At 37.2% G+C, this 25,030-nt stretch overlaps 1 protein-coding gene across 2 annotated transcripts; it reads right to left on the bottom strand.

Annotated features, from left to right (window-relative positions):
* Positions 1-201: 201 nt before the first annotated feature.
* Rtca (RNA 3'-terminal phosphate cyclase) lies at positions 202-24,730 on the bottom strand. Of its 2 annotated transcripts, XM_010639072.3 has the most exons (12): positions 24,442-24,730; positions 24,250-24,350; positions 22,500-22,643; positions 20,412-20,535; positions 17,513-17,571; positions 15,582-15,723; positions 15,191-15,315; positions 13,037-13,095; positions 5,857-5,951; positions 4,124-4,228; positions 1,245-1,347; positions 202-663 (listed from the first exon to the last, which is right to left on the bottom strand). In XM_010639072.3, exons 1-11 carry the CDS (start codon positions 24,484-24,486, stop codon positions 1,246-1,248), a joined length of 1,101 nt encoding a protein of 366 aa, XP_010637374.1. In that variant the 5' UTR covers positions 24,487-24,730; the 3' UTR covers positions 202-663; position 1,245. The 2 variants fall into 2 exon arrangements, with proteins under 2 accessions (XP_010637374.1, XP_010637375.1); XM_010639073.3 differs by lacking the exons at positions 202-663; positions 24,442-24,730 and having other exon boundaries at positions 1,033-1,347; positions 22,500-22,658; positions 24,250-24,328.
* Between the last annotated feature and the right edge of the window lie 300 nt (positions 24,731-25,030).

Raw genomic sequence — 25,030 nt, 5'->3', positions numbered from 1 at the left:
TCTGCCATGTTTAAGGCCCTGGGTTCCATCCCTAAAACTGCAAGCAAAATAAAATAAAAAGCTCAAAAACTTGATAATAGTAAGAATAAAAATCATCTACATACAGGCTGGGGATTTAGCTCACAAGCACAAGGTCCTGAGTTTGATCCCCAGTTCTACACACACACAAAAATAACTCTTTTAAAAACTGTGCACTGGTTGATATATTTATTACAGTATACTTTTATCATTAGAGTATTATCCTACTTATAAAAGATTTACTGCAAAACAGTATGCTGTGTTATGACAGCAGGCGTCTCATATACCTTGTGTTTGTGCTCTTTATTACATCAAGAGGCTGGCAAATGATTAGCTCATACCATCGACATTTGTGAAGGAAGCTCCATGGTATTTGTACAACAATGAAAGAGCCCAGTGATAGATTTTCTAAAATGTATCCCTGCTGTTATGCAATGTGCAACTATATAATGTGTGAATGCGGACTAGGAATCTTACTGCAGCTACTCACCCTTCTTGTAGTGACGTGAGATACTTAAAGGTATCTCTTCACAGCTTCTTTGACATATCTGAGTTGCCAGCACCACTACTCATGCACACTTGGGGCCATTATTAAGTAAAATATGAGTAGTTTGAATCCACCACTGCTGTACTACAACAGTTGATCTGAAAACGACAACAGGTACTTAGACATTAATGGATAAGTGGTTTGTACAATATGGATGACATTGGAAAAAGATGACCCACATTCCAAATGAGACAAAATGCAAGGTGTGAGATGTCATCATGCACTCAGAATGGAGTGCCATTTAAAACTTATGAATTAATTCTATGTGGAATTTTCCATTTAATATTTTCAGACCACAGTTGATTCTAGGTCAATAAAACATCAGAAAACCAAACTGTGGATAAGAAGACTGCTGTACACAAATTATAAATCAAATCTCTTATGTGTGACTTTTTATATAAAAAAGGAAAACAACCATTTACTTCAAGTAAAAAGAATATTTTATTCAATATTTTAATATTGAAGTCAGCTATCATACATATCCATCAACTCTTACTGTCTGTATCCAGCAGATATTCAAAGTAAGATTAAATGCAGCATGCTTAGCAAATCTAGAACATCATAGTCCACCTTCTAATTTACTTGGGTCCTTTAATAAGACACTTATTTATTGTGTTATACTATGTATGAAATAAATTAGTGCAATACATTACTGAGGTATCATTTAACAGGTAAATACCCTATATATTTGGATTTGTCATCCCAATTCCTTGGCACTCAATAATGTAAGTGTCTTTAGAAGCATCTTCTTCATCTTCTGATTTCTTCACAGTGAATTTAGCCTGAAACCAGAAGAATATTTAATATATAAATAATAAGAAGAGGATAGAGGGAAGAGCCCTGAACTCCTACTTAAGTAGGCAGAGAGTACCAAACACATTTGTTGAAGAAGCTAGAGACACAAAAACCAAATGATCTGTGGAAAATCCAAGAGCCTAGAGATAACATTTACTCCCAGAACCATGGTTCTTGTCCTGAGGTATCCATTCTTGTGGAGTTCTGTCAGAATAAATATGCCTAGATCCCACTCCATACCTACTGATTCAGAAGCCCCAGGAGAGCAGTCAAGGCACCTTCAGTTTTGAAATCTTAACTTTTTGGTTTAAGACACTTCTCTCTTTTCCCTAAAATTTGTCTCAAATATAGAACTGAAACATCTAACTTTTTTTTGCCAAGTATAAAATTATCATTAAAAATGTCACTAATTTTTTCTCACCAATTTAATTCCCTAAATATATCATTCAAATAGACCTAGTTCAGAGATGGGAGGAAGGCAGTGTGAGAGTGTGACAAACATCTTTTTTGGGTTTTTGTTTTGTTTTGTTTTGTTTTTAAAACAGGCTCTCCCTTTGTGGTTCAGGCTGGTCTTGAACTCACAGCAATCCTCCTGCCTCTGCCTCCCAAGTATTGGGAATATAGGCATGTATCACCATGCCCAGCTGTGAAACATTTAATAAAACTGAATTAAAATAAAAACAATTATGTAGGCTATTGTGGCAAAGGGATTTCAAGTTTGATTAAAATCTGACAATTCTTTGAATTTAAAAACAGTCACTGCGGGGCCATACTGCAATAGTAACATTCACAAATTCTTTTCATTTCAGTATTTTGTGACAGTATACTGACACACAGTGGACATCTGAAATTACTATGGAATAAACACTGAACACTGCGCTAGATAAGCAGTTTTTATGTAGCTATAACATGCGTGTTCATTTTTCCCCCCAACTTACAAACCTTATGAAACACAAGTAACAACCACAGACATCATTTCTAGCCTACATTTAAATCTACTTAAGGAGCCTTAAGAAACAGACTAACTCAAGTATGATTTTACAGATGAGCTATCTGCACTGAGGCACAGAAAGATAAAAACTTCAAATGACATGAAAGTGTCTACCACAGTATATGCAAAGTCCTATAAAAAGTGAAGACCATAATGAATAAAACTTGCTCCTTGCTATCAGGAGACAGACAAGTAGTTGTTATAAATACAGGATAAGTAGAATTTAAAAATCGTTAACCTTCTTGTCATCAGCCTTTTCCTACAGTTTAACTAAAACCTATCTATTCTTTATGGTAGCAAATAATCTTAATATTAACAATCATACCAAAAGGAAGCCGGGGATTTAGCTTAGTGGTTCCGCTGCCTGCCTCACAAGCACAAGGTCCTGAGTTCAATCTCCAGTACAAAAAAAAAAAACAAAACCCACACGTTACTTACTACATTTTGGACTGGGGATTTAGTTCAGTGGTTCCACCTCCTGCCTTGCAAGCACAAGGACCTGAGTTTGATCCCCGGTACCAAAAAAAACAAAACAAAACAAAACAACACCAAAAGGAACAGTAGGGTAATGGTTTCGTGCTTAGTACACATCTGTCATGCTTAACTCCCCTTTTTTTGCCAGTGTATAGAACTTGTAAATTTTGGTTGTTATTGTTCTGGGTATTGAACTCAGGACCTTGTGCTAGAGAGGCAGGCAGTGGAATCAGAGCTAAATCCCAGCCCAGTACTTGTAAATCTTTAAAATGCTTCAAGACCTTCCTACCTAAAATTGAGTCACAAATTTTATATTACTTTACAATAATATATGACAAAGAATATACCAAAACAAAAATACGCTGTATGTTACAGAGAAAGGCAAAAAGTGGAGCTATACATACTGTTTAAAATGGAGATAATTTAAATAGAAAATATTTAAATATAACTGGTTTTACTGGCAAGGGAAAATTATTGTGTATTTTCTATAAAGAAATTAGTATTTGTTTCATGACGACATCAATCTTTTTTTAAAATTAAGATTCTCAGGCCGGGGATGTAGTTCATCTTACTGCACCTGCCTGGCAAGCGCAAGGTCCTGAGTTTGATCCCTGGTAACCCTCCCAAAACAAACAACAATAAAATTAAGATTCTCATCAAAAAGGTATAATTACAATTTATATTAAAATTGTAAATCGGCACTTCTAAATTTAAGAGGATTACTTTAAATTCCATATAAATGTTTAAGTTTATAGCCAACTATGAATCTTTTTTGACAACACCGTTTCTATCTCTTTAGTACCACAGGGATTTTAAAGTGGGCCTTGCAACATGCTTTCCTCGGTTTGCTCAAAGCCCAGCTCTGACACTAAGAAATGTCATGGGCTCGAACAATTTAACTGCCCTAATTTACTTACATATAAAATGGGAATAATAACAAACAGCCGTCTACAATGCTTATGGAGAATAAGATGCTTCCGATGAGCAGACTGCTGAGTTAGCCACATGTCTGCCACAAGCAAGTACTACTATGTAGCAGCGGTTACAATCATTACTGAATTCCCTGCTTATGAAAATATGTTGTTGTTGTTGTTGTTGGTTTTTTTTTTGGTTTTTTGAGACAGGGTCTCACTATGTAGTTGAGATTGACCTGGAACTCACTATGTAGCTCAGGCTGGTCTCGAACTCACAGTGATCCTCCTGTCTCAGCCTCCCGAGTGCTGGGATTAAAGATGTGCGCCACCACACCTGGCTTGCTTATGAAAATATGACCCATTTACTCCTAATAGAATACTCACCTTTGCTAGTTGCTCAGCAAAATGAATAGCTGTTTGTGTATGGAGTGTAACTGGTCCTGTTTTTATTCTGGAAACTCCATTGGCTAATGCCATGAAAACAATCAGCTATTGAAAAAAGAACAAAGAGGAAAATTCTCACACATTTACTAACATTTAGATTATAATTCTTCTGTTGTCCATAATGAAAATACAAATCAAAACAACTAAAGAATGATTTCTATTTCTTTAGGTTTCTAAAAGTTCTTAGATGACAGAAAATCTGTTACCAAAACCAGGGGTGTGCAACAGAAATGCTTAGCAGTGGATCTCAATACAGAATTGGGGGAGAGGGAGCAGTTCACTAAGGATTCAACCTACAGCCTTTGCACTGAATCCTTTCCCATCCTCTTTAAAAATTCTTTTTATTTTTATTTTGAGACAGGTTCTCACTAAATCCCTAAGTTGCCTAGATGGGACTTGAACTTGCAATCCTCTTGTGTCTCAGAGTGCTGGGATTACATGCCTATGTCAACACACACACCTTAATGTCAAAATTTTAAAATTAATGTTTAAGAATAAAATATGGGGTCGGGGATTTAGCTCAGTGGTTCCACAACCTGCCTCTCAAGCACAAGGTCCCGAGTTCAATCCCCTGTACCAAAAAATAAAATAAAATAAAATATGGAGTTGAAAGTTGATATATAGTTAGAGTAACTATCTCTGCAAGCTGGTATATAAAATATGACAAGTTTCTCCTACTCTTTAAAATTATATTTAAAATTATATTTTATTGGGAATAAACAGACTCATACAGAATTACTGGGATAAAGAATAGAATTGGGAAAGACGGAAATAACTAGACATATGGAAAATGTTAAAAGAAAATGGTTAAGAAATCTTGAATAAATTTCCTGCTGAAATAAACCCAGGCCTCATGCATCTTAGGCAAGAAAGAGCTCTACCATGGAGCTGCACCCCTAGACCAAAGAATACATTTCTGAATATAGACTGCTGATTTATTTGAGAGTAAGGAAAGTTACTGTAGAAATGAAAATATATAAAGACAGTGAACAAAAAGATCTTATATAGAAATATTCAATAGTACTTCTCAATGTGAGGAGTGGATGAGATATGCATGGGATATAAGGAATAAGGAATTAAGAAGAAAGAGGGAAGGCCTGAGCAGGGATCCAAATTTAGGAGCTGTCAGCATACAGATGGTATTAAAGCCATGAGACTGGAGTGAATAAATAAGGGAGGGAAACAGATAAAGGAAAGAGGCATGAGCCTGAGCTTCTAAATTTCCCCCAAAATTTAGAAGTTGAGAAGGCAACAATGATTTAGCAAAGGAGACAGGACAAAGGAGGCCCATTAAGTGGAAAGATAACATTATTTCAGACCTAGTGAGGCCAGAATTTGAAGAATAAAGTAACCGTGCCAAATGCTATAAATAGGTCAAGTAAGATGCACACAGAAATGTGAGGACAAATCCCAAGAGGATACTTTAAAAATGATGTAAGTAAGATTTGCTAATCAGTGTCTGAAGGCCAGTACAGTAAGTCCTAGACTTAGAAACATTTGAGAAGTTGCACAGGTGTAGTGTATGAGACTCACACTGTTGGCTTACAAACGAATCCAACTTATGAACAATTCTCACAGAATGGAACTCATTCATAAGTGTAGGACTTACTGTAACTAAATTTATACTCAATCCAACACAAGCTGGAAGGATTTTATCCTGAAAATGTCATTACCTGGTCTTGCAGATACTCGTCCACAGTACCACCATGTCTAAGATTGGCTAATAGCATTTCAGCAGCTTCAATGGCGACCTTGTCTGCATTGACACCTAAAATAGGCATAATGAAAAGGAAAAGAAAGAAAGAAAAACCTAAGTTAATTACTGAGAGGCAAAAGGTTGAATTAAGAAATCCCAGTTAGCACTGGTATAATATTTTTTTAGGTCTCTGAACTCACAAGATGCACCTTTTAGGATAAGATCTTCAGTTATTTAATCTTGCCAAATAGCTGAAGGCTTGGCATGTACAAATACTTTCTATCTTTACACTAGTTAAAAAAAAAAGAGATAGGCTGCTTTGGCTTATTTTAAAAGTACTAATATAAAACCAGTTTAAAACTAAGTTATGAGCTTATAATGGTATACCTTGATTTCAAATTTTAAAATTCCAGATTATGCAAGTTATAACTACTCTAAGGTATCAGAATTAAAGGATTTTCAAAAGTCAGAGAATTAAGTTTCATCTAAAGAAAAGCTAATAACACTCTCAGGTCAACTATTTCAAGGTTTTAGTCCCTTTAAGACTTGAATGATATACATCAGAATATTCACCCCTTCCTCTACTTCCTACCTCGTCACACATGCCCCATGTTTGACACAACATTGAGTATAAAATTAGCCTATCAGGCACCAGGGATTTAGCTCAGTGGTGCTGCGCCTGCCTCACAACTCCAAAGTCCTGAGTTCAAACCCCAGTACCAGGGGTGGGGGTGGGGGGCAACTGGCAAAGCTAGTTGCTTGGACATAATATAAGCAACTCATAGCAACTGTTACAAAATTAACTCTAAATTCAACATTACATAATCTAATTCAACATTACATAAATTGAGAAACATAACTAAAATAAGACTATTGGAATATAGTAATATATTTCTCCAAAGATATAATATAATTCTATAATATATAATATTATAATTCTCCAATATAGTAATATAATTCTCCAAATTACTCTCAGGTCATTCTTTGCTACAAATGAAAATGTCTTTTAAAAATTAAAAATGTTTCTATGTATATTTTACATTTGCAAATTTACTTAAACTCTATTTTTACAGCAGATAAAATAATAAAGTTCTTTCATTACCAACTGGTCAAAAATTTATATGACTAAACAGTTTGAAGTATGTTATATTACAGAAATCAATCTCCTCCCTCCCCCCACTTATGCTGGGGATAGAAGCTTCGGCCTTGCATAAACATAAGCACATGTATATTTTATTATTGAGCTGCATGTGTTCTACCAGAGCTACGTGAGCTGCACTCCCAGCCCCTACCATTCTTAAATAAGCTATTTAGCCTCTTCCATTTCCTCTTTTAGATGGAGATGACTGTACTGCAAAGTTGTTATGAAAATAGAGACAGTATTTATAAAGCATCTGTTTCCAAGATCAGTACATAATAAGCTATTAATAATCATGGTAGTATTGACTACTCAATACTACTTGTTCTTTTACTAAGGAAACATAAAAGATACTCACGTTTCACTGAAAAATAAGATCTAACTGGAAAAAAAGCCAGCTCAATCAGTCTATCCCTGTCTTACCTGGCACTTCAGAAGAGCAACCAAGAGAGAATAGTAAGGTCTGTATAATCTTCTGACTTACACTGGCCATCGCCATCGTGAGACCCGCTAGGGCTGGTTCTGGTTAGACTGATACAGTTAGGTCTCATTTTTGGGGCAACACATTAGTCAGGTATTAGAGAATTACAGGATAGTTAAGTGCTAAGCTCTATGGTATAAATCATATACACAACAGGAGCTTAGAGAAAGAGAAGAGGTTGTAAGTTCTAGAATAATTTCAGGAGACTTTATACAGCATGAAGGATTTAAGCAGGTTCTTGAAAGATGGCTAAAATTTGGGTGAAGGCTGTGAAAAAAAGTCCTGGCTTTATAATACAGGTTAAGCATCCTTAATCTGAAAATCTGAAATCCAAAATGCTCCAAAATTTCAAACTTTTTGAAGATGGACATTAAGATCAAAAGTGTAAACTTCACACCATGAAACTGTTTCACCCACAAAATTATTTAAAATATTGTATAAAATCATCTTTAGGTTATGTGTATGAGATGTGTATGAAACAAGTTAATTTCATGTTTAGACTTAGGTTCACCTGTAAGACATCTCACTATGTATATGTAAATGTTACAAAATCGAAATAAATTTAAAAAATCAAGACTGGGGATTTAGCTCAGTGGCACCATGCCGGCCTCGCAAGTGTAACGTTGTGACTTTGATCTCTGGTTCCAAACATTTCTTATATTTAAGATATTCAAGCTGGATCAAGAGCCTAATGAACACTAAAGATTTCTGCCAAGAGGCAAAATATTTCCTTCCTATCCAATCTAATAGCAAATAAAGAAATAAATGGATCTACATTATGACCAGTTATTAATACTAGCAGCTCATGGCAGCTGAACAGATAAAGAAAATATGAGAATTTTGCTTATTAGTATAATGCAACATGCTATCTTCCAACCAACCAAGCCACAAACCTAGCTCTATATTGTGTTTACAATGCAATTACATAGGTTGGAACAGATCCTATATAATCATGATCCAATCTTATTTTCAGTTAAGAAAATCCCAGAGTATGTAGGATAATTTAGAGACAGAGGACTAAAATTTAAGTCTTGCTTTTAGTTTTATTTTATATTACAACATACTGCCTCAATTTAACACTTCAAGATCTAAACAAAATGTCATCATTTTTATGGAGTTAAAGAATGTTACAGCTGCAAAGCTGGGTGTAGTGGCATAGGTTTGTAGTCCCAGAACTCAAGAGGCTGAGGCAGGGGGATCTCTCAGAGTTCCTGGACAGCCTGGGCTACATAGTGAGTTCAAAGCCAGCCTGAACAATACAGTGAGAACCCCACACACACACACACACACACACACACACACACACACCTACAGCTGGAAGAATTTTAGGGATACTCCAGGCTATTTTTCTATTCAAAATAGTTTTAGTAACTAAGACAATAAGAAAAACATGACTAGTTACAACCTTGTGCCTCTACTACATATGTTGTCAGTAACAAACAGTTTACATTGCTTCTGGTAAAAACTCTTAGTTAAACATTAGGATTCAGTGTTGGTCCCTCCCCAGTTAATTTAAATCAGAAATGAGAGAGGACATGGATAATGGAGATGATGACATTATCTCTGAGATCCTTAATTACAGACAACCTAAATTAAGAGAGCAGTCCCCAGGTCGCCTTTGCATTTGCTAATGATATCTCACTTGGCTGATGTGCCTGACAGGAAATGAGAGGGTACCAGGAGAATTCAGTAATCCCAGCAAGTCTGTTGCTTTTTCTATCATCACTCTAAAAATAAACAATATGTACTCCTCAAGTGTTCTATCCCAAAACAATTTCAAAGTAAAAGTTTTCTCACAAAGTGAGAAAAATATTGATAGACTATCAGAAATTTTTTCAGGACTGCTCAACAAATTCCATGTAATAAGATAACAGAGTGGGCTGGGGATTTAGCACAAAGTCCTGAATTTATTCCTCGGGACCCCCCTCTCCAAAAAGTTAACAGAGTCAATGCAACATAGCTAAAATTATCATCTACCCTGGCAAACTACCTTCTTTTTTCACAAGTTGTAAATGTATCCAGGACTAAGTTAGACACCTAGAAGGTCATTCTTCACACTTCTTCCCTCACCACCCACATCCAATGGTTACTGTCTATTCACCTTTCTAAATAAACTACTATGAGTCAGTACTCACTTCTCTAGCTACAGTCACATTCTTTGACCCATACCTTTCCCCTTTGGGGCTGAATTGTAATAGACTTTGGTCTTCTACCTCCAGCATGGCTTTCGGTATGAGAATTGATTTTCCAAAAATCTCTTATCCCTCCTTACATCTTTTACATTCTCAGGATGAAACAGAAAACTTCTTTTCACATGCCAATAGCCTTTCACAATCCGGCCTTTGTTGATCTCTATTCTCATCATTCTCCATCAGCCCAGCCCGACCCTGTGCTTAGGTGTGCTTGCAGTCACCTAAACACAGAAACTTCTTTTGTCACCATTTTCCTTTGTCTCTGCTCCTCCTTAGTTCTCACTTAACAAAACAAAACTGTACTTTTAGGATATAAATACTAAGAACACATATATAAGTGAAACAAGTTAAGATCTCCATTATCTCAGTTACTCAATATTCTTCCTGTAAAAAAACAACTATAATCTACTCATTCAGCAAAAATCCTGACTATAATAAGCCACAGGTTATATTTTCCTGTTGTACACTGGACCTCTGAGTATGCATCTGCTAGTTTGCATCCTTTAACTCACATCTACCCATTTGCTTCTCCCTTCAACCCAACCCTGACAACCACTTTTAAGTTCTTTGTATATTTGACCTTTTCTTTTTTAATAGTCTACACATGAGATTGAACAATATTTTTCTGTGTCTTATTTCATTTAGCAGTATGTTCACTATGACCATGTTGTGCCGACAAGACTTCCTTTTTTAAGGCTCAATAATATTTTAATATGTCTGTATACCACAGTTTCTTTATCCATTTGCTACTGGACACCTACCTGTTTCAATATTTTGCCGATTATGAAAAATAGTGACAACACAAGTGCAGATATCTTTATGAGGTTATTCGATTTCCTTTGGGATTAGGAAGAGGGATTGCTGGGTCAAATGTCAATTGTATTTTTAGTTTATTTAGGAACCTCCATACTATCTTTCATAATGGCTGTACAAATTTCCCTTTACTCTCATTTTTTTTTGTCTGGCTGACTTCTATTTATCCATCACTGAACAGCAGAAGCCAGATTTGGAGCTCATCAGCCCCTAAAGAAGGATTCTTTCTCTGTGTTCCTAGGGTTCCACAGGGATACTGTGTCAGACTAAGATAGGAATTAGGAACAGTAGGGCTCGTTTCTGAATTCCTAGGACAGTGTCTGGTACATCATGGTGCCCAATTACAAGACAAACCGAACTCATTTTTCCCACTGCATAGCAAGTTTTTATTACTTACAACAAGTCTGTTCAGTCTCTGCTTTACATTGCATCATCTTTGCTTCTCAAGACTTAACAGACACTGTAGGCAGTGACTCAATATCCATACCAATCTTTTACTGCACCTAGTATGGAATTAATACATACTAAACATACACTTTAGATCACTACTTCTCAAACTTCGATATACTTTCCAAATCCCTGGAGAACTTGCTAAAAGATTCCCAGGTCTCAACCATATTCTTTTTTTTTTGTCAGTGCTGGGGATCAAACCCAGGCCCTTGGTACATAGTAGGCAAATGCTCTATCACTGAGCTAAGCCACTGAAAATTAACAATAGGTCTAGGATAGATCCCAAAATTTGTATTTCTAAAAAAAACTCAGGTGATACCAACATACTGCCTATCTACCAGCCACACAAAAGAGTTTTAAACAGAATTCATTAATATGAGGTCAACTAGAGATGTTAATTGTACTTATTCTATCACATTGATTATACTTGATGCCCAACTAGTATCTAGACCTAAACACTGAGTAAACTAAAATGATATGCTTTTATATTCAGTGGTAATAAAGAGATTAAACAACACAGCTATCATAAGCATTTTTGAAGATGCTAGTACAAAGTACAAAGAACCAGCTACCACAAACAACTAGAAGTTGCCTGACTGGCAAAAGTAACTGTAAATATTAACAGATGCATGGAATTATTTCTTCTCCTTAAAATGCCAAATCTTGAACAAGTTTCTCTTTCCCAAAAAATAGTCAGTATTTTCTAATAACCACTGTAATTAAGTACAACAGGAAACAATCACAGTAACTGTTAAAACCACTGGATGTGGCTGGGCGCAGTGGCACACTCCTGTAATCCCAGCACTCGGAAGGCTGAGGCAGGAGGATCACTGTGAGTTCAAGATCAGCTTGGGCTACATAGTGAGTTCTAGGTCAGTCTCAACTACATAGCGAGATCCTGTCTCAAAAAACAAAACAAAACAAAATAAACAAACAAAAAAAAACACTGGATATGAATTGTATGAAAAGAGGATAATCAGAATGTCTTAAGATAGTATCCCACACTACTGAATTACAAAGGGAAAAGGAACGTATACAGAGCAAACAGATCTAGATGACACCTCCCTTACCCATGCAATCAGCCTTTCCAATAAAGGACAAACTGACTAAAATACACGTCCCTTGATGCAGTGCAGGGACATGTACACAAAATCACCCACACAATATTCTTACTAAAAATGTTTAATGAGAATAATTCAATTATGAGGTAATCAGACAATTCCAAATTGCGGGAAATTCTGTGAGAAAATGGCCTGGAGTTTTTAAAATGTCAGTTATACCATGAAGGTGCGGGAGAGGATAGTCTGTATTAAAAGATAGACTAGGGCTGGGGATTTAGCTCAGTGGTGCTGCACCAGCCTTGCAAGCACAAGGTCCTGAGTTTGATCCCCAGTGCCAAAAAAAAAAAAAAAAAAAGACAAGACTAAATAGCCATGACAATCAAATGCTTTGTGTGCTCAGAAAAACAAAAACAAAAAATAGGCATGGTTTTTACCCCAGCATTTGGGTGGCCAAGGCACGGGAATCATGAGTTCAAGGCCAGCACAGGCTAGATCCTGACTCAAAAACCAGAAACCAAACTGACTCACCACCATCACCACCCCAGCCCAAAATCCCCACATGGCTCTAAACACTATTTTGGAGACAGCTTGATAAGTCCAAATACGCTGGGGTAACAACATATAACAGACAAATTCTTCAGGTATAAAACAGTAGTGTGACTGCAGGTACCACTCTTTGGACATACATATATGCTGCAGTACTTAGGTGAGTAACAGTGCCTGCAACTTACACTGAAATGATTCAGAAATATAAACAGTATGTAGCCAAATGTTCAAGACTGATGAATCCAGGAGATGTGTTTGATAATTAGTTGAAGCAGGCATTCAACTTTTCTATAGGTGCAAAAATTTTCAAAGTATAAAGTTAGAGGACTTGAAAGTTTAATTGACTCAAAAAGAGAATTAGGTAACTATATCCTTTTGAACCTGTCATCCAGCATTCTCTATAAAACAACAATTCTGATAATTAAAGAACTTTACAGCAGCACCGGAAATCACAGCCTCCTTTCATTTATGTATACCTCGTTTACCAAGCGATGATCCAGCAAACAAGCAGCCAGTAGATGTCTCAGCAATAATGCTATAAAAGAGAAAAAAATTACTACTTATGCTTACAAGTATCATAAAACTACATGCAAATACCACACAGGAGAACAGTGATTATTAAACAGTAAAACTACACCTGACCAGTATATTTTAATATTGAAAATCTTCTAACATAGTGTGTTATGGTTCAATCTAGAATGTCCTCCACAAGGCTTATTTTTTGAAAACTGAGGCTTTTGAAAGGTGACTGGATCCTGAATGCACTCTTGGAAAAGGTGTACCCTGCCCTTGGAGGGTTTATCTCCCTCTTAAACTTGTCCCTTCTCCCTCTACTCCCTGACTGCTATGAGGTGAATAGTTTTTCTCTCCCATGCCCTCCCATCGTGCTGTTTCTGTCTTGGATACAGGAGACCACAGACTAAACCCCAAAACCATGAGTCAAATTAAACCTTCCCTCCTTTAAGGTGTGGATGTCAGGTTATTCTGTCCAAGGACAGAAAAGCTCACTAATAAGTAATATGTTTAACATCCTCCATCAGCCTTACAGGCTATTAGTATCTTTCAGCAGATACTAATCAGAAGAAGTTATATGAGATTCGAATCTACTTACAGGTAAAGAAGCTGCTATCCTTTCCACCCCAAGTTACTGGGTCATCATACTAAGTGGTACCATTTCATAGACATACAGTAGCATAAATTGTCTTGTGATTATCTTATATAAAAAGGTCTTTTGCGGAGACTAGTTTTGTTCTAGTTTTTATGTGGTTTTATCAAAATTAGGACAAGCATTTACTTTAGTTTAAACCCTTTAGTGGAATCTCTAAATAAGGTTTGAAATTTGAATATCCACAAAGAATGCGGTACTTTTAGACGTCCAAAAATATAAGGAATTTTTGTAACACTTATATCTAATTAATCCTAATTGGATTAGTAGAATAGTTCTATTTCTTTTTGAAAGAGACGTTTTACCATATTATTTATTTATGATTTAATTTCACATATATTTTAAGCAACTGGAAATATTTCTTTGAGGATCACCTTTAAAGTCTAACTTCTGAATAGCTTAAAAACTTCACTGCAAATTAGGCATGGTGGCGCACACCTGTAATGCCAGCATTCAAGAAGCTAAAACAGGAGGATCACTGCGAGTTTGAGGCCAGCCTGTGCTATACATTGAGTTCAAGGCCAGCCTGAAGTACACAGTGAAATCCTATCTAAAAAAAAAAAAAATACACACACAAAAACCAAAAAAACTTCACTATGGTTATCCCTGATTACTCAGGGGAAGTGGTTCCAAGATCCCTATGTGGATACCAAAATCCAAGCATGTTCAAGTCCCTTATATAAAGTAGCGTTTACATATAAACTATACAAATACTCTTGTATACTTAAAACCATCCTTACATTAGTTATATATAATACCTAATACAACCTACAAGACATGTAAATACCTGTTTACTGTATTATTTCGGAAGTGACAAGGAAAAAAAAAGATTGTACATATTTAATACAGAAATACCTTCTTTTTCACAGTATTTTTAGTCTGTATTTGTTTGAATCCAAAGATGCCAAACTCAAGAATACGCAGGGTTAACTATATAACCAAAAAAATACCTTACAAAGTAATAAAAAAACAAACAATCCTCAGAAAACAAAATCAGAATAATCATCTTAATTCATCATACTGTTATTTAGGTAGGACTACCCTCATAAAATATACCTTCTTAAAACTATAAATTTATCAAAAAAACTTAAAATAGAATAATTATTACAGTTTGACTTATAAACATCCTCCAAAGGCCCATGTGTTGGAAGTAGGTGGGCTCAGGTGAGTTGAAGTGAGGTCATTGGAGGGGGTGCCCTTGAGGGAAGACTGGAACCCTGGTGCGCTCGCTCTCGCGCTCTCTCTCTCTCTCTCTCTCTCTCTCTCTCCTTGTCAGCATTAAGTTGAGCAGCTATACTTCACCAAATGCTCTCTGCTTCAATACCCGCCCAAGAACAAAGAAGACAAGCAATTTCTAAGATCTCCTTTTAAATTGTTTAAATTGTTAAAAGTTTTTGTCACAGAGACAGAAAACTACTAATAATTATATCAGGGATCTAATGTCTAAAAATGTACATTTTCTCACATTATTCCATTTCCATTGCCAAATGCTTGGTCCTTGGGTTCCTGAACAGGCTGAATGTTCACATATAGGTCTCTGATCTCCTTTCTGATGCATCGTACAGCAGCCACTGCCATATCTTTTGCTACCTGTTTTGGCAATAACAATAGAAAACAATATGCTAGTTATTATTTGGACAGCTGTTTTCAAACTTAAAGACATATCAAACAATTAACTTTAATATGCATTGTTTAAAAATTTGATTTTCAAGACCAGAGAGACTAAACTTTTTAAAAATCTTAATGAAAAGATGGATTAAAAGATAGCTTTTTTCATTAATTTCAAACTGATGACATAAGATGACATAATACTTATCAAGACAAGCACAGATAATTAAAACATTTAGACAACTTACTTTAAATGGCAAAACACCAGCAACAAAAGCTCTTCCATATATTTTAGTCACAGAGCCACGATCAGTTAAATTTATTGGGTTCAACTGTTTAACTGGTGACATTCGAATGATCACTTCACCACCTCCTTTTGGGTAATAGCCCCTATAAAAGCATAACAAATACCCTCATAAACCAACTTCACAACAAAAATAAAGCTTAATATTACATTAAAATATTAATATTGAGCAGAAAATTTATGGAAGTTCTAAATAATACTTTAGGCCTGGGCTGTCCAATACAGTGGCCTCAAGCTACCTGGTACTATTAAGTATAGTTAACGGCTGGGGTTGCAGCCCAGTGGTAGAGTACATCCTTGGCATATGCAAAGCCTTAAATCTAATCGCCAGCACCAAGACAAATGTGGTGGCACTTTTTGTAGCCCCAACTATTCAAGAGGCTGAGGCAAGAGAATTCCTTGAGCCCAGAAGTAGAAAGCAGCCAGAGCCAGACAGCAAGTCTGCCTCCTCAAAACTAAAATAAAAATCCCCCCTAATATTTTTTAATAAGCAAGTAAAATTTAGAAACCAATTTACTAGTTATGTGAGCCATATCTCAAGTGCTCAACAGTCACATCTGGCTAATGACCATCCCATTGGACAGCATAGATAGAAACCATTTTCCTCAATCTAGAAAGCCCTACTCGACAGTGCTGTTTTAGAGTACGTATAAGTTCCTTATACCTGGATTTATTTCTTTCTGCTATTTTCCAGGGCCTAAGACAAGGTTGGCAATGGTAAAGAGCTCAAATAATTACCTGATGAATATTTAAGTAACTGAACACTAGTAACATTTTAACTCAAATATTTAGTATCATTTATTCTATTATAGATGCTGAAAATGACAGTGCTTCTACCCTGAAGGAATTCTCCATCTGGCAGGGAGATGATCTCACATAGTCTACCAGCATACAAGGAAGGGGGAAATACAGCAGAAGTGCAAAGCTGAATTCCAGTTAAGGCACACTCATGGGCAGTTCACACAAGAAATTGTGATTTTTTTTTTTTTTTAAAATAACATTTCCAACATTTAGGAGAGCAGGGGAGAATAACATGCAAAAATATGTGAAGTGCAAGGCACAAAGTACGTTTAAAGATCAGCAAGCAACCATGTAGTCAGAATATACAGCAAAGTGAAATGAGGGGAGGAGGGAAGATGAAGCTAGAAAGGTAAACTGGGGCAAGATTGCAAAGCAATGAAAAGGCGTGCCAAGAAATTTAACCCTGTAATTGTGTTACAAAAGGGAAATCTTAAAGAGAAAAAAACCTCAATAATGTGTTTCTTGAGAAAATAATTCTGATCGCACTGTGGAAGAGAATCGCTTACAACTCCATAGTGCCTAGTCCAGTGTCTACACACTGAAAATCATTTGATGTGTGCAGCTACATAATAAAACTAGATGTGTAGCTGCCTTCATGTCAAAATTCCCTTCAAAATATTTCTTCCTAATGGGCAATTAGCAATGTGAAATAGGAAGAAAAGGACCAAAGGTGTAGGGACAGTGAGAAGGATAGGGAAAGGGGAATAAGGGAAAAGGAAAAAAAATATGAGAAAATGTAAAAATGGAATTAAAGTGTTTGAAGGTGGGGAGGGCAGGAGGGGGTAAAGGGAGGTTGGGGAAAAAATGAGAACCAAGACCTGGCATGTAAAGGTACAAGATCCCAGTAATGAATGTAACTGTACTGTCTACCTAGAATGTACCAATAAATTCAATTAAAAAAATATTTCTTCCAAGAAACGAATATCGCATGTAGCTGGATTTAAGGCTTCACATCCCTAATGTTTATTGTTTTTACACAACAAAATACAATTTTTCCTACAAGAAATGTAAAATGCAATATATTAAGCATATAAGAACTCAAGTAATAGATCAAAAGGACAAGAAGTAACTTACCTCATTTTAATGTCACAATTAAATTTGAAACCAAATTTTTCAACGATTGGCTTGAAGACCTGAAAAATCAATTGTTACTTTAGCTACCAATATTCACTGTTTCAACAAGTGTAATTGTTTTTGTGGTTGTTTTTTTTATTTTTGGTACGTGGGATTTAACTTGGGTCCTTGCCCATGCAAGGCAGGAGGCGGAACCACTGAGCTAAAACCCCAGCCCCAGGAAGTATAATTGTTAAATGAAAAGTTTTCTGTATTTAGGTGCTACAAGTAAATAGGACATCAAGGACATATAGGCTAGATCCATTTTTCAAAGGAAAAAACTGGTATGTAGCTAACTTTTTAAGTTTTTAAGTTTCACATTTAGTTAATCAGATGTACAAGTCAATCAATTAAACATAATAATCAGAACTCAGGATACTTGATCCCAGTGGCTGTTCAACTCCAGAAGCCAATATTTCTTGAGCTTTATCAGTGTACTACTATACATTATAAGAAATTAGGGGGTATTGAGAAACAAACAAAATTACATTTTGTCTCCTCAGTTTTTAAATATAGTTGAAATCTCACTACATACACAATATTTTAACCCTTGGTTTTTTCATCTAATATTATAAACATGAGCATTTTTCTAAAATCATAAATTTCTTCCTAAATACTTGAATGACTGCATGACAACCAAGCATAATTTATTTAAGCTTTCTCCAAGCTAAATAATGATATATATTATATAATGGTAATCATAATTTATATAATGCTCTGCTCAAATACTTTTTTAACATTTGCCTTTTGCTTCATTTTGTAATATTTAATGAGGGTAATTTCCTTAAAGTGGAATTACTACTGTAAAGAGAGAAAAACTTTCACTATACATTCTATCACACTGACTTTCAGACTATACTATCCATTACAATGTCAATGCTTCACAGGAAGACAGAATCTAATCCTTAAGTCTAAGGCCTCTTCATATCCATTATAGATTTACTCAGTTCTCAGGGTTATCCCTCATGTACGCAACAGGTATATGTATTAAACTTTTGTACAGGTATACATGCTACACTTTTATATAGGTATAAACTTTTGTTTAAAAAAAAAAAAAGTAGGGCTGGGAAATAGCTCAGTGGTACAGCACTTTCCTAGCATACATTACCACCAAGGAAAGAAAAAAAAAAAACAGAAAAAATTTTAAAAATAAAAGGCGGAAGACCCAGGCATGGTGGCACACTCCTATAATCCCAACACTAAAGATGCAGGAGACTAAGGCAGAAAGATTACCATGAGTTCAAGGCCAGCTCGGACTATACAGTGAGACCCTATCTCACAAAAAACAAAAGCAACAACAACAACAAAATCTCGGTGGATATTTAGTGCTGGATAGGATGCAGAACACCTGAAATTGTTATGAGGTGCTGCTGAAAATATAAAACCATGTATGGATATCAGTTTCTCAAAAATTAGAGGTGTCCACTTACTATAAAAACCCAGCAGCCTTACTTCTAAGTATTTACCCAAGAAAAATGAAAATTTATATTCAAACAAAACCTGTACATAAATGGTAGTAGGGACTTTATTCATAACTGGCAAAAACTGGTTGCTGAAAACAATCCAAATGCTCTTCAACAAATGAATAGATAAACAAACTGGTACATTCATATAACAGAACAATTACTTAGCTTTTATTGCTAATACAAGTAACATTGTGAGTCTCAAGTTTATTGTGGTAAGTACAAAAACAAGGCTCAAATGCTAAACACAGTAGTATGCCTTCTAAAAATATGACATTCTAAAAATATAAATAAAGGAAGAACTAGAGTACGACAGAAAACAGATCAGTGGTTACCAAGGGCTGGAAGACGGGATTAACTACAAAGGGTCTGCGGAAATTTTTTAGAGTAACGAAACTATTACACATCTTAATTCTGGCTGCTGATTCACAGATGTATATGTTTGTCCAAAAATTCAGAAACTAGAGTGTATATTAAAAATGAAAATTTAAAGAATTATGCTAGAGAGGCCGCGGATACAGCTCAATGGTAGAGTGCTTGCCTAACAGGCACAAGGCTCTGGGTTCAATCAATACCAGCAGCACAAGAAAAAAAAAAAAAAAAAAAAAAAAAAAAACAAAAAAAAAAAAAAAAAAAAAAAAAAAAATCACACTACAATAAACACAAAGAAAAAAAGATCATACAGCTCAAGTATCCCTTGTGTGAAATTCCAAAATGTTCAGATCCAGAAGTACTCTGAGTTTCAGACTTTTCAGATATTGTAATATTTGCATTTGTATAATCAGAGATCTTGGGGATAGGATCCAAATCTACACATGAAATTTCTTTTATGTTTCAGAGATACCTTGTACACATGGCCTTAAGGTAATTTTATACAGTATTGTAGTACACCTTGAGATTGTAGTAAAATCCATCACATGAAATCAGACAGGGAATTTTCTCCTTGTGACAGTAAGTTGGTGTTCACAAAGTTTCAAGATGTGAGAGCATTTATATTTCAGATTTTCAGGTTAGGGATGGTCAATCTTAGTTGCTTGATGTCAGTATTGAATTTTATCTTTTTTTTTTTTTTGGTACTGGGGATTGAACTCGGGTCCTTGTACTTTGCAAGGCAGGCCACCGAACCAGTGAGCTAAATCCCCGGCCCCTGAATTTTATCTTTTAAAAAATGTTTAGTTTCTCTCCAAATCATACTTCTTGTATGACTGATAAATTATAACTGCACTCCAGATTTTTAAAAAAACTCATTGTGAATAGTAATATACAACACAAAAGCTAGACACTATGAAGAAATAAATGGATATATATATACAAAAATATTCAGGATATATACTTAAGTAGGGAATGAAGATGCAGAATGTGATGTTATCTCAGGCTGTCATTAACCAAGCCCTTACCATCACCGTATAGTCGATCTGTGGTGCCATTTCAGCATTAGTTCCACCTTTCAAATGAAGCTCTGACGGAGCAGCAGCGAAGAGAACACAAGGCATTGAAACCTGCATCAAGAGGCATACACTCCTAAGGAGAAGGTAGAATAGGCTTAACTGTACTGTCTTTTCAAGAATCTAAAAAAAGCTGTACTATTAATTATGCTTCAGTGTCTGAATGGTAAAATCCTGAATCTTAAAGAAAATATTTCAGTGAAAGTATTTCTGATAAGCCAACCAGGCTGACAGTACGACACCCAGTGACAAAAGCATTTGCCTACTCTCCTCAAGGCCCCAATTTGGTGCCTAATACCACAAAAAACAAACAAAAAATGTTAAAGAAATCTAGGTTTGAATTCAACACACTGAGTGAACCCTGGCTAACTTCTGACACTTTTCTTTATAGTACAAAGAAGTAAAAAAAATAAAAAAGTAAAGCATTCTTCAAATGTTTTTTTAAAAACGTAGTAGTTTAAGAAAGTAGTAGTTTAAGAAAATTGCATTCAAGACAATCACAATCTAAAACTATGCAACTGTTTTTATCTAAGCTGCTACCAGGCACAAGGCACTGTTCTAATTATTAAGTCAAGATACAGTTCCTAGCCAGGCACGGTGGTACACGCCTCTCATCACTGAGTTCCAGGTCAGGATGGGCTGTACAGTGATAAGGTCAGCCCGAACTACATAGTGAGACCCTGTCTAAAAAAAAAAGATACAGTTGCTATCATCATGGAATCCATGATAGCAAAGAATAATGTTTTACAATCTGAAGTTAAAAATATTTCATATGGAAAAGTTCATCCTTATAGTAAAAAAATGTGAGAAATCAGAAGAAATAATCACAAAACACGAAGTACTTTATAAAATGAAATATTTAATCAGTGTGCTATTAGCCCCCTTCTTCAAAGTCACAAGAAACAAACATATTCAAAAGTAAACTGTAGTTTGAAAGGGAATTTGATTAACTCCCATATACCAAAACACAGATCTTAACTGTCTTTTGACACATTAACTGAATATGAAAGTCTCTATCACTGATAATTTCATTTTTCAATAAATATTTATTAACTGAAATGTGTTTGGTATTGGAAGAGAAAAATGTAGGCAATATAATCCTTGTTCTCAGAGAGTTGGGCCAAGGAGCAAGTGAAAAATACTTGGAAATGTTTGTTTTACTGTAAGCCAGAGCTTTGTAACTACAAATGAACTTGTTTATCCCTTCTGAGTAATCTAATATATGAAGTATTTCCTCCCTCCCTCCCTCCCCACCTCATTTTTGGAGACAGGGTCTGATTATGTAGGTAAAGCTGCCTTGAACTCATTATGCCCAGGCTAGCCTCCAACTTGAGGAGCTCCTCCTGTCTCAGCAACCCTGAATGCTGGGATTACAGGTGTGCACCACCAGGCCCAGCTAAAGTATTTATTTTCCCTCCAATAAAATCAGATTCTAACAATAGTAAAAGCTGGTTACAGTGGCACATGTCTGTAATTCCAGCACTCTGAAGGCTGAGGCAAGTTTGAGCCCACCCTCAGGCAATTTAGCGAATTAGCAATATACTGTCTCAATGAACTAAAGGAAGGAGGGAAGGAAAAAGGGGGGGGAGCACAAGCAGGCAGGCAGGAAGGAGAGAGACAGACAGACTTCAAGCTGGACATAGTGGTACACTTTTGTAATCACAGCTACCTGAGAGGTTTAAACAGGAAGAATGAAAATTCAAGGCCAGCAGGAACAATTTAGGGAGACTCTCAAAACAGTATAGGCTGGAGATAGTTTCTTGGAAGAGCACTTGACTAGCAGCACCACAGAAGGAGAAAGGGAGGGAGGGGCCTCACACTACACCCATGATAAGATGTCAGATATAGTAATAGCTACAACTGAGCTATTAAACAGTCAAACTTTTATATTCATTATCTTTAACCTGCAAATGTATCTTTTTCACATTTTTAAATTTAGGAAACTAAAGCACAGAAAGGTTAAGCAACTTTCCCAATAAGGTATAGAAACTGGATCTGACTCTAACTCCAAAACTTGAATGACAGGTAAATGATACATACCCTGCTGTCTTGGTATCTGCTGTGTGGACTCCACCTTTGATCTTCTCTGGTGTAAAGGTTATTTCTGTTGAGCCAATTTCTGCCCCCTCCAGTTGCCCATCACACAAATCTCGAATCATTTCCAGTCCAGATAAATGTTGAGGCCTTCAGGTCATAATACTACATCAAAATGTGTGCATTCAGACTGCCTATATCCTCACATTTTATGATATTTACACAACTGCAATGGCAAGCAAACAGCAAGGTCTAAGCACAGTAGGTGTTACATCTCCAGTACAAGGGCTTCCTTTTGGGGTTTTAAACACTTAAGACTACTAGTAGGCACCATTTAGAGTTCCTTTGAGACCAGTTATTTTGGCTATAAAAACACACACTGATGTACTTTTACAAATGAGATGTGTACAAAAGAGAACTGGTGAAAGTAGGGGCTATAAGTCTTGCTTGTATCTCACTGTATAATCTACTGTAACTGTTACGGCCTGGATTGGGTTTCCCAAAAATTTATGCTGAAGCCCCAATCCCCAGTATGTTAGAATGTGATTATAACTTCAAACAGATGGAATTAAGTAAAAAGGAAGCCATTAGAGTAAGCCTCCATACAACCTTACGGGCACCTTTGTGAAAACAGACTAGGATGTTGAGAGCGACATCATCAGTGGTAGGGTGCACAGGGAAACCACCTCGATTAAAGGCAGCAAGAGGACGTTCATCTCCCAGCCAAAGGAAAAGGCCTGGAACAGATGTTTGCCTTGTAGCCCTCAGAGGAAACCAATGCTGTCAGCACCCTTACCTTGGACTCAGCCTCTGGAACTGTGTAAAAAACTGTCTATTCTTTAAGCCACCCAATCTGTGATATTCTGTTACGGCTACGCTAGCAAACCAGTAAATACCTAGCACAACTTTAATGAGATGGATTTCTCCACCGGTGTACTGGACTTGCTGCCAACAATTGCTCAGACAAAGGAGATTAATGGTCATCCTATGGATATACTGCCTTTTTACGATTTCAAACTGTGGATAAAAGAACAAGAAATAGCTCCTCTCAAAAAATGGAATACATATAGAATACATAAAAAGGAATCATTTTGGCCTCAACTTAAGTCTTCATCTAACAGGTGCACCTAAACTTTTCTAGCAGCATGCGCCGCTTCCCTGACAGAGTTAAGGATCTAGGCATTCCCTCTCCACAATTGATAATTCTGGCCATATTCAAACCTTCCTAGAAATCTGAAATTGAAAGCTGAAATAATGCCTCTCAGATTCCTCTCCTGTTCTATGACTGGAAAATGTGTGGCAGCACAGACTGCACTGGTTTAAAAGAGGGATTTTTCTCTGGCCTTTGAGGTGGTTCTGCCCTTACCTATTTAATCCACAGGGGTGTGCCTGGAATGCCCCAAGAGATGGGAGAGCATTTTCAACAGAGCTTTTTTGTTGTTTGTTTGTTTGTTTCCAAGAGAGCTTTTTAGCAAATGAAACAACTACAGCCAAACAGAGAAAATCCGAGCCTCTTTCTATATTTGCTCCTTAATGCTTCCAAGATCGCATTATCAAGCCACGGCTCAGGCAGAATCCGGGGACCAAAAAGGAGGCCTGAGGGCCGCTCGCCAGGACTAGCCCTGAGATCTCCCAGCCACGACCAACCCGGCCCAGATCTCCAGGGCTGCAAGGCTCTGACTCGCGATCCCCCGCCCCGCGCCCTCCAGGACCCCGCCCCACGGCCCGCACCCGGCTCCCCAGTCGCCCCGCTCACCTCAGACCCGGAGTGGTGCGGCCCGCGCGGATCTTCTGCACCCGCAAGGGGAGGCCCAGGAGACAGCTCAGGGCCGTGGAGACCCTGAGGATCTGGCCGCCCTGCAGGAGCGGGGTGTGGGGAGAAGAGACGTGAGAACATCCCCACTACCAGCTGCGCGTCCCGGCCGCTGGGCCTCAGCCCCACACTCACCCCCTCCAGGATCCCGCCGTCCACCTCCACCCGCGGCCCCGCCATGGGGCGAGTCCTGGGCCCTGGTCCGCAGGGACGACGCCTCTCTGCAGCGCGAGAAGAGGTGTTGGCTCCCGCCCCCGCAACGCTGAAATCTCGGCCCACACTCAGGCCGCAGGGCTTAAGGAAAGAGAGAAAAAGAGAGGTCACCAGAGTACCCCGACCCTGCCACTGAGGTCCCAGTTACCCAGGCCCGCAGGCTCGGGCAGTCACTGAGCATGCGCACCGTCGAGTTTGCGCTGGAAAAGGTCGCAGCCGGACCCGGAAGTGGGTTCCAGTTGCGTGCCGCTCTGGAGGCCGTGGGAAACACAGGCTAGAACACAAGATAGACCCGCAGGTTGCGCAAGGCCTTCGTGCCTTTCTAACTGAATCTTCCTGTTGTCGCGCAGGCTTGTGCTTTATCTCTGTTTTATCCAGGATTGTGCTGCTGTAAGAAAAGTCCAGGTGTGCAAAGAAGAGTAAGGCAGTTAATACATAGGTATTAGAGGTGTAATGTGAGGAATGACAATGAATTACAATGTCATCCACAATAGCAATAATTAATACGTAC

Source organism: Fukomys damarensis, unplaced genomic scaffold (assembly GCF_012274545.1).
Source record: "Fukomys damarensis isolate Sample0158 unplaced genomic scaffold, DMR_v1.0_HiC HiC_scaffold_33, whole genome shotgun sequence".
Lineage (NCBI taxonomy): Eukaryota > Metazoa > Chordata > Mammalia > Rodentia > Bathyergidae > Fukomys > Fukomys damarensis.
The sequence above is the reverse complement of the archived record's forward strand: the minus strand, read 5'-3'. Positions and strand labels throughout refer to the sequence as shown.

What these genes read in the sequence shown, in the direction of transcription:
- Rtca (XM_010639072.3), bottom strand. Translation starts at nt 24,486, where the DNA reads ATGGCGGGGCCGCGGGTGGAGGTGGACGGCGGGATCCTGGAGGGG. An exon ending in ACGGCGGGATCCTGGAGGGG is followed by an intron (nt 24,351 to 24,441) that starts GTGAGTGTGGGG and finishes CCGCTCCTGCAG; the next exon opens with GGCGGCCAGATCCTCAGGGT. An exon ending in GGCAATGGAAATGGAATAAT is followed by an intron (nt 13,096 to 15,190) that starts GTGAGAAAATGT and finishes TCTCTTTTATAG; the next exon opens with CATTATTGCTGAGACATCTA.